Genomic DNA, 10000 nt, shown 5'->3' on the forward strand with positions numbered 1-10000 from the left:
AGTAGATCACCATACTTCACTGGAGTAGATCACCATACTTCACTGGAGTAGATCTCCAAAGATCACTGGAGTAGATCACCATAGATCACTGGAGTAGATCTCCAAAGATCACTGGAGTAGATCACCATAGATCACTGGAGTAGATCACTGCAGTAGGTCACCGTACTTCACTGGAGTAGATCACCGTACTTCACTGCAATAGATCACCGTACTTCACTGGAGTAGATCAACGTACTTCACTGCAATAGATCTGCATACTTCACTGCAGTAGATCACTTCAGTAGATCTCCGTACTTCACTGCAGTAGATCACTGCAGTAGGTCACCGTACTTCACTGGAGTAGATCACCGTACTTCACTGCAATAGATCTGCATACTTCACTGCAGTAGATCACTGCAGTAGGTCACCGTACTTCACTGCAATAGATCACCGTACTTCACTGCAATAGATCACCGTACTTCACTGCAGTAGATCACTTCAGTAGATCACCGTACTTCACTGCAATAGATCACCGTACTTCACTGGAGTAGATCACCGTATTTCAGAGCACAAAGGTTCAGTATCATTGCCAAAGTCCCTACATGGTTGCCAAAGACATCAGTAGGTTGCTGAAAATCTCTACCTGGTCAAAACGTCATGTTTTCTGAACAGCTGAGTGCTGACTGCCGATACCATGGCTGAGCCAGGCTTGTGAACTACAGCTAACTGCTGATACCATGGCTGAGCTAGGCTTGTACGCTACAGCTAACTGTACATTTAGCAGCTTGTCCAACACATCCGTGCCACCGAAAGCTAATCTCACACTGTTAAATTCAACACCACATTGACAAATTTGAATAAACCTAACCACAGCGGGTGCTGTATTACACAGACCCTCCAGGAAGTTGCGATGTTGCGATCGCACCAATTCACGCGAATTCAATGATTCCCCGCGAATTCAGTGCGACGTTGCAATTTTAACACATCACCGCAACTTTCCCGCAAATTTGACAAATTATTGTCGTCTCCCACAACTTTCTCCCTTCCGCTACACCAAGGGCAGAAGTTCTGCCCTGTGGACACGGTGCAGACACTAGCAGAGTTCTAATCCGTTGTAAACAATGACAATGGCTACACCAGACATGGATATTGAACACAGCCCATGTCCACACTGAAGATTCCGAAATAGATCTGGCTTCAATTTTTTATAATTTTCCGCAAGGTGTGCGTGGCCCTTTTTACATAGAGTCTAAAAGAATGGATTACTTAAAATTGGACGACTTTAAATTAATATATGAAATTGAACAACATAAACACCTGTACGGATAAAATAAATCAACAAGGATAGCAAAACAGATTGATAAGCATAGAATGAGAACGGCAGAAACGCAGGCAGGACGTCAGGTGACGAAACAGATCAAAGGGACGCAGGCTGTTTTTTTTTCGTTTCATGTGAAGGCTGAGATATTCATAACATTTTATTCAGTCTTACTTGTGGTCCTTTTGTAATACCAACAGGTGCACTTCGTTGTGGATAAGTAAATCCTATGTACTGTTCCCCCTACGTGTTTAGCATAACATAGCATAACTAGCTATGTTTCTAGATAACTGTCTAACAGCTGTTGCCATTCCCACGAGACGAACATTTGAATGATGTCAAAGTAAAGTCTGTTACTATACTGTGTTCATTTCCATAACAACAATTCAAGCAATATACATTTTCTGACCTAAATAAGCAGAGGGCAGAACAGCCTATTATGCTACATTTTTGTAGTCCTGGTAATCTTTAGTTTGGCATGTTGGTAAGGTTATTTAGAGGACCATTTCTCAATGTTTTTTTTTTTTAAAGAATGTTTCTTTGTTAATTCTTTATTTTTCAACAAATAACTCAATTATAACTACAAAGAGGGAAATTCGCAACTTTTATTGCAACTTTCACTTGCTCCCGCAATTTCATCGCAACAAACACCTAAAAAACACCGCAACTTTCACCGCAACTTGTTGGAAAAGCCCCCGCGAAATCAGTAATTTTAGGCCGCAACTATCACAAAAAAGGCCCGCGAAATCCTGGGGGGACTGATTACAGTTGATTCAACCCACTGTCACCCAAGGCACATCACCCGGAATCAAAACAAGTGCAGTAGCAGTGAAGTCATGGAAGACACTATCATAGCACCACGAGCAGCTCACTAGAGAGACCCCCCCCCCCCCCACACACACACACACACACACACCCGGCCCAGCACTGACAGGTCAAGGATAGCTTAATTTCTCTCCCTTAGTCCTGGAGGGGGAAAGACCAAGACCAATGCCTCCCTTCGTTCAGCACGAAGAAAAGACAAGCACAGGTGTCTCTGTCTCTCTCTCTCTCTCTCCCTCCCTCTTTCTTTCTGTGTGTGTGTGTCTGTGTGTGTGTGTGTGTGTGTGTGTGTTCTGGTCCTTCAACTAGGTGTCACACACATGCCTATGTTCCAGGCACAGAGGTTTTACTTTCGATGAACTTTTCGATGAGTCGTGACTCGTGTTTGACAGGTACAGCCTGCTTTCCATCTGTTTTGCATGAGGAGGATAATGCCTGAAAAAAACTTCCTAGGAAAGTTGAGGGTGGTTTCTCTAGTGGGCTGCCATGCAAACCAATTAGCCTCAGTGCATTGTTTGTTGCTATGCAACACTGTTGTAAAAAAAATTGATTACTGCTAACTGTCTGAAATAACTGTCTTTCTTACTTCTACACTGTGGCTACTAGCTATATCTCCTATTAGCTACCAAAAGGATTTAGCTCAAAAATGCACACATGTTGCAGAGCAATCGTGGGCTATGATACGATTCAGGGACATTTTGATACGGAAGGATTTGGGGTGATACAATGCAATTTGATACAGTTCTTAAGATTTGCTTAATGTAGACATACATTTTCTATTGTACATTTTAAAATGCCAATTCTATAAAACTGGCAATGCTTACCTTCAAATAGATATAGACAAGGGAAACCCAAGTATATTTGTTACTTTATGGCACAGGTGAAAAAAAAAAACATTGTGTTTATTACACTCCTAATAGACACAGTTAGACAAAATAAGACTGACTGTCCTAACAAACATTTTGACGTTATGAATAGGCTATTTATATTAAACTGATGTCTGTCTCACACACGCATGCCAGGTGCCTCGCTTTCAGAGTTAGTTAGAAATAACTTTAACACTCCAACACTGAAAACAAAATTAATAGGCTATTCATATCTACGACAAAGATTATTCCTCCAGCCGACCAAAACAGTCCATTGTTATGCGTAGCCGTAGCCTCGGATGAATATGCACGCCAGCCCTAAAGACATTCTGAAGGTTCGCAGAGTGGCGGGTGAGCGCGAGGATGAGAGGAATCTATGATCTGCTGTGCAGTGGCTGGTCTGGAGGGATGTAGGCTATGGCTTACACCTTCATAAACAAGTATGCTACTAATACACGTTGTGAGATAACTCCGTGCCGCTAGGAAGTTTCTGTGACATCAGCATTGAGAGGTGTGTAATATTAGCCCGTGTCCACAACCCAAGACTATAGCCTCCTATCTGTTGCAGCTAATGTTAGCTGCTTTATCTGTTGTAGGGTATGTGATGGATGGTTACAGCCAATGGCCACTGTATAAAGAGAGCCATCTTTAATATTAAAACCGGTTTCCGATTCATATCGGTGAATCATTACACCTCTACTGTTTGGATAACTGTAGGCCTACAACATCATTAGTCCAAAACTGAATTTGAACAATTTGTATATACTGTTACTAATATCACACACTACCATTTAGTGATATATCCAATGTGGTTGACTATATCCAAAGTTCTGATATTGCCTATCAATTAAAAAAAGTAATTGTGATGACATTCTTAGGTGAATATGTTCTTCAGATATTCTTCAACTTTTAGCACTACCTGATATGACTTGATCTGTAAAAAGAAATACCGCTAAAAGGCACACATATAATGTATCGACTTTACCCTATCTGTGGCATTGGCTGAAGTTTGGAGTGTTTTCAGGTAATAGCATTACCAAAACATTTAGAAGAAATCCAACACTTCAGGTCACATATATATAGGCTACCTTCATGCAGCCTACTAGCCTAGCGTGGAGCCTACATGTAGCCTACTTCCCTATTACCTTCGAAGAATAGGCTGGACTTTCAGGGTGTGGCATGAATACGTGCAGAGGAGAAACTAGATTAAAATAGCCTACACAGCGTTAACTGAGAATTAACAGGGTCCAATGGATACATGGGGGGGAAAAGCAATTGAAAATCCAGAATCAACCACCATTCTATTTATTTTCGTATTGTTTTATTTAATATTATTGTTATAAATACAAAAAAGTATAATTATATTTGCACCAAATTATTAGCATACTTTATTTTATTTAGTGCAAAAAAAATCTAATTTGTGGACATGTCAGATAGACTTTGTTAATTCTCAGTTGATAGGCTACCCAAACTAAAATGTTTGAGTTCTGACATGGCAGGGACGAGTTAGATACAAAATGGCCCAGAATGAATCAAGGATTAATATTATTACAATGAATATAAGTTATGCCGTCCTTGTCTCCCACACCCCAAGCTGTTCACGGGCGGTCTCACCTAGTAGCAGTAGCTTGAGTTCCCTTCGCGAGTCCTTCTTGTCTTTGCGCAGCTGTTTGTCGATCTCCTCGTTGATACGCTGCTTCTCGCGGTCCTCAGTGGACATACAACAGCCCGCCATCACCGCGCGAAAGCTTCCTCCGGTAGTTAACTAATCAGCTGCAAATGTTTCGTGCAGTTGGTCGCTGGGTCGGCTCCTGATTGAGAGCATTGACTCTTAAGCAGTAGTTCATAGGCTCCGTAGAAATCGATGGCACGCGTAAAAGTGCCAGAAAAATAACCTACCGCCAAGCGCGCAGGAGTGTGTGGGTATGAAGGCCTACGGGAGGTTCACAGCGCAGAGTAACTTGTTTGTAAGGGCTTGTGTGAGGTATGTGTGCAGCCTTTCTGTAATGTACCGTGCACTATGATGCTCATTTTAGTACGACCTGGAAGAGGCGTGGTTGCACAGGCTACTGCGTGCGTGAGGCAACACGAGCTCATTAGTGTAAAGCTGAAGAGAACCAACTTGTGTGTGTGGTCCTGTGATTATTGCTAAATTACGAAAGAAATGGAATTACAAACTTGTGTTGACATATAGTATCAATGATAAATAAAGTAATGTGTATTGTTGTAGCCTGCGGATTCCACGAATTACTGTGTCGATGATACCAACACATACACTGAGGTGCACACATTGACTTAAGTATACAGTCAAACAACTCAAATGATTAGAGACTAAATGGTTAGTATAAATACATTCCATATCCATGTATTTTAATTATTTGAGCACCAGTGGCGAGGTTCGAAAGACAATACCAATGAATAAAGAAGCCCTCACATGCAGGACTGCATACTAATGTATACACTATAAATTATTAGTAGAATAGACAGGGAAACATAGAGAATACCTGTTAAGTTATGATGAAATGAAGTCTGTTAGTGACACAAAAGCTCAGCTTAATACCTTATCACAGTATGCACACACACCAGCATCATACAGCCCATAGGACACAATCAGGGCAAGTCTTTAGGATTCATAATGAGAAAGGCGACATAATCATTTAAAAACTCTGATCATTCAGTTAAAAACTATCATGAGGTTAAAAATTCACAGTGCCCAAGTTAGATCTCTCTCTCTCTCTCTCTCTCTCTCTCTCTCTCTCTCATACACACAAGCATTCGTGCAAACACGCATGAAACGTTTGACAGCACTGTTATTGCCATCATTAATATCTCACCGCAGTTTAAACACGAAGGTGTATTGATCATTTTATTCATCATATGGACTAAGCACTGGTTCACTGTGATGCTTCTCAATAGCAAAGATGACAACTGAAATCCACCTACTCTGAGCAACAGAAAATGCTGGAGACGATATAACCATCATTGAAACTATACACAGCTGGTAGAGAGTTAATCAATGTCTACCCAATGTCCCCTATCTACTCTATTTTATTACTTTTAATTTGTTAACAGTTGTTTTACTGAGTGTATATAACCACAAATACACCACACACACACACATATGCATATATACATATATATTTTTAAATTATATATACATTTTCGCTTTACTTTACAATATACTCTTTTATTTCATATTTATTACCTTTGCTACAAAAGAGCCAGAGCACACCCATATGTCTCTGCTGCTGTTTCTTTGCTGTGTCAGAGACACCGGCACTATTCTCTTGATTTGAGCAATAATGTCTGCAGTAGGCCTATGTTTAAACGAACTTCATGAGATATTCTTTTTAGACAATTGTATTCAAATTAGTGAAGTATCAGTAATATGCAATAATAGAAGTAGTTCTATAGTACCCTATATACTAAATATTTAACTTAATGTCTTCTTCCCTGATCTACGCCTAATAATGGGTGAGGGAGAGGGGAAGGGTTGCGGGCTAGGGTAAGGGGCAGGCTTCAGTAACTAGCCCCACTGACTGTTATTAGCATTTGAGAACCATCAACTAACAGGATTCCTGCAAACCTCCATCTAACAGCTGTATTTCGACATCTGTGGGTCTTTTCAGGTCCACATAACAAAGTTCTGTGGGCATCAGGATACCTTTTTACGTTTACGGACGTTTACTTTGTCCAGACTCCCAGATACCACTTGGCACGCAATGAGCATTCAAAGTAGTTTTAAAGTCATTTGCAACTGTTTTCCAAGGGAAAGGAGTGCTTCACCTGTGAGTTTGCGCAGAGTGAAAGACAGCAGATTTTTATTTACATTCTTTTAAATCAGGGGATCTGCACTAAGGACAAAATGTCACCTATGCTGACCATACCAGTCACGATGTTTAAACTCAGTGGTGGCTTCATCTTATTAAAAAAGCTTTAAAAAAAAAATATCAATGAATGGGATGTTGCCCAGACTGAGAGTAGGTGTGCCTGTGAATCAGCCAACCAGAAATATAATTTCCTCTTCTGACTTTTCTTATCTGGACAGAGGGGGAGTTTCTGTTGCACCTGTAGGCCCTTGAGATGTTCCAAAACTCACTCCTGTCTCTCTTTGCCAAATGTGGCTATGTGCCGATACTCAAGTTATCATTACTGTCTTTTTGCAATAATTGTGGCGGTGAAATGAAAATCCTGAAAAAAAATGTGTTCACAGTTTGTGCACAGGCTTACTCAAATCACCACATGTTAAACTTGTATGTAATAATATAGCATGATATTGATGATAGCGTAATATTTCAATTAATTAAGAACCCTTGTTGTAACTCGATGAACTGATGGCGGTATGAAAAGTATTTTTTCTTTGGATTTCGTGACAATCCAAATTAAAACCTTTCCCCCCCGTACAGTCGCCACGTTCTTGACTAGCTCTATGGTGGACGGTCACGGATGCAGGCTTATATTATCACGTGATAAGACGCAACATTTAGAGAGGTTTTCATTTTTTTTTCATAGTGAATATCAGAACTGTAAGAAATTAGAAACGTTTCTAATTCTGACTGCAAACAAACCTATCCTGGTTAAAGGCCTCTGGGGCGAGGTTTCTCCTTTTCAGACCCGTCTTGTCACTTAATGTTGTTAACTTTGTTGAAGATCCTAATTATACAACTCGCGTTGAGACAGCGCAACTTACATTGTCACATCTTGTGTCACCAGACACGTGTATGCAGAAGAGACAATCAACCTTCTGTAACCCTCTGTAACACATTAGGAAGCGTGTCGGATATGCCATGTACATAGAGGGTTTGTTGCTTACTGACAGAAAACCTATTGACCAACCACAGCACAGATCTTTAATGACCAATCGTGAACCGAACCAGGGACGCTTGTATTGACGCTTGTTCAAATCAACTCCGCGGTTTAGCTTGTCAGACTCCTCTCCTCCCATGGGAAACGCCAAGGACGCATAGAAACCGCAGGAACAACAAAACATTCACAGGTGGTAAGATGTGCAAGCCAATATAAGTTCTCTTGTATACCCGAAACGATTCCGTCAAAACACAAATATTGCGACTTTGTACTCGATAGATAACATAAATGTCGACAATAATGCTAGCTAAGTTTACTATTTTTTAGCCAGTCAAGCTAGCCAACGTTACTTATTTTCTGTCTTGTCTGGTTTACGTCGGCAAATAGCTTGCTAGCTAGCTAGCCATGATTTTAACCCTGATTGTGATAAAGTTACAAAACTATAACCGAAAGTCCTAACGATATAACGTTAGCGTAACATGAGTCAGACAAAGAAGGATTCTGAAGCGTAACATATTTGTATGTCAAAACATGAGGATCCTTAGCTTACGTTATCCTAGGTATCTTGACAAGAATACTTTTCTTAACCACTATGAACTGGATAATCTGATTAATGTTGGCTCCATGTACACTGGGCTATGTGAGCTAGCTAGCTAGCTCTTGCCAGACAAATTGTTAGGCAGAAAATGTGTAACGTTAGGAGATTTCTATGAAAGTTGCAGTTGTGACGGGGTTAATCATGCTTTTAAAGGGGCAGTATGTAGTATGTTTTTGATGTAAAAATATTGATATAATTTAAAACGATATTTAACATTTCATTTCTCTCAGTGTTCCTGTGAATTCTGGGTCTATGTTTCAGAACTTTCATTGTATTTTTGTATTTCATTGTAAATGAAGTAAATACATGAAAGAGTATGTATAGCTTGTATGTGTAGAACGCACAGACATATTGTGAAACACAGTGCTTTGAGAATTGCATCCCCATTGTTGATCCATGACCATGTTCATGTTTGAAAAGAAATGGTCCAGGCTACTTGTGATTTTTCCTTGCATGTAAGGACATCATATCCTCACCTGACTGTTGTGCTGTTTGTCGAGAGGAAAGTGGCATTGACTCCCCCCATACCCACTGTGCATCTTTCAGGAGCACTATGCTGGATTCGGCTCAGAATCGGCGGCGCGGGGCACTTGACTTTGGAAGTTACTATGACAACTCGTGCGCAGCGCAGGGGTCGGCCCCCGTTGTAGCGGTGAAGGCGCACCAGAGCAGGGGGATGCTGGACTTCAACGGAGATCGCGTCTGCTTGACTGACTGGACTCCCATTCTGAGTGCGCTCGCCATCAATAACCAGTTACATCACGTTGCCATCAAGAGTACCCACCTGTCTACCCTAGGAGCTCAGGGTCAGTCGGCATTTACATTTAGTCATAGGCATTTATATTTTATCCAAAGTGACTTACAAGGATGTATACACATTTTACATTTACACTGATGGCACACTGCACATCAGGAGCAATTAGGGGTTCAGTGTCTTGCTCAAGGACGTTTCGACAGGGAATCGAATCGAAGTAGCAACCTTCTGATTACTAAACGACTTCTCTACCTCCTGTACCACTGTCGCCCCCCAGTCGGCACATTATACAGGCTCTCTACAGTGTGAGTGTACAGCATCCTTGTGTGTTTAGTGTGTCTGTGTGTCTGTGTGTGTGTGTGTGTGTGTGTGTGTGTGTGTGTGTGTGTGTGTGTGTGTGTGTGTGTGTGTGTGTGTGTGTGTGTGTGTGTTTAAGGTCCAGTGAAGCGGCCCGGACGGAAGAAGACTCCGGCGCTGCACTCCAGGAGTGTGACGTTGGCTCTGTGTCGTGCTTTGCAGAAGTGCCTGTGTGTGTCAGAACGTCTCCACACTCTCCACCTCATTGGCTTGCCCCTTAGAGAGAGAGACCTCACTGCCCTCACCAAGGTTGCTTTTTACACACACACACACACACACACACACACACACACACACACACACACACACACACACACACACCTCAAGCGAACATACCCTTAAATAAACACATACACCTGAAATAATACCACATACTTCAAGACACAGTGGTCTTCAAGCACCTACAGGAATGCACAGCTGAACTGACATGAACATGACATAAATGGCTGCATGCATGCTGTGTTAGGGGCTTATACGAGTGATGCTAATGTATGCTGTGC

The 10000-nt window shown here is 41.4% G+C and overlaps 2 protein-coding genes across 2 annotated transcripts in view; one reads left to right on the forward strand and one right to left on the reverse strand.

The window, feature by feature from the left end:
• Positions 1-4988, reverse strand: part of gna14a (guanine nucleotide binding protein (G protein), alpha 14a) — a 13582-nt gene extending 8594 nt beyond the window's left edge. Inside the window, exon 1 of the mRNA XM_012820925.3 lies at positions 4600-4988. Within this exon, the coding sequence (XP_012676379.2) occupies positions 4600-4720 (121 nt within the window). The 5' untranslated portion in view covers positions 4721-4988. The remainder of the gene's footprint in view (positions 1-4599) is intronic.
• Positions 4989-7798: 2810 nt separating this feature from the next.
• The window catches only part of cep78 (centrosomal protein 78), an 11869-nt gene continuing 9667 nt past the window's right edge, over positions 7799-10000 (forward strand). The window contains exons 1-3 of the mRNA XM_031569904.2: positions 7799-7984; positions 8936-9195; positions 9580-9749. Coding sequence (XP_031425764.1) covers positions 8943-9195; positions 9580-9749 — 423 coding nt within the window. The 5' untranslated portion in view covers positions 7799-7984; positions 8936-8942. The remainder of the gene's footprint in view (positions 7985-8935; positions 9196-9579; positions 9750-10000) is intronic.

Source organism: Clupea harengus, chromosome 7 (assembly GCF_900700415.2).
Source record: "Clupea harengus chromosome 7, Ch_v2.0.2, whole genome shotgun sequence".
Taxonomy (NCBI): Eukaryota; Metazoa; Chordata; class Actinopteri; order Clupeiformes; family Clupeidae; genus Clupea; species Clupea harengus.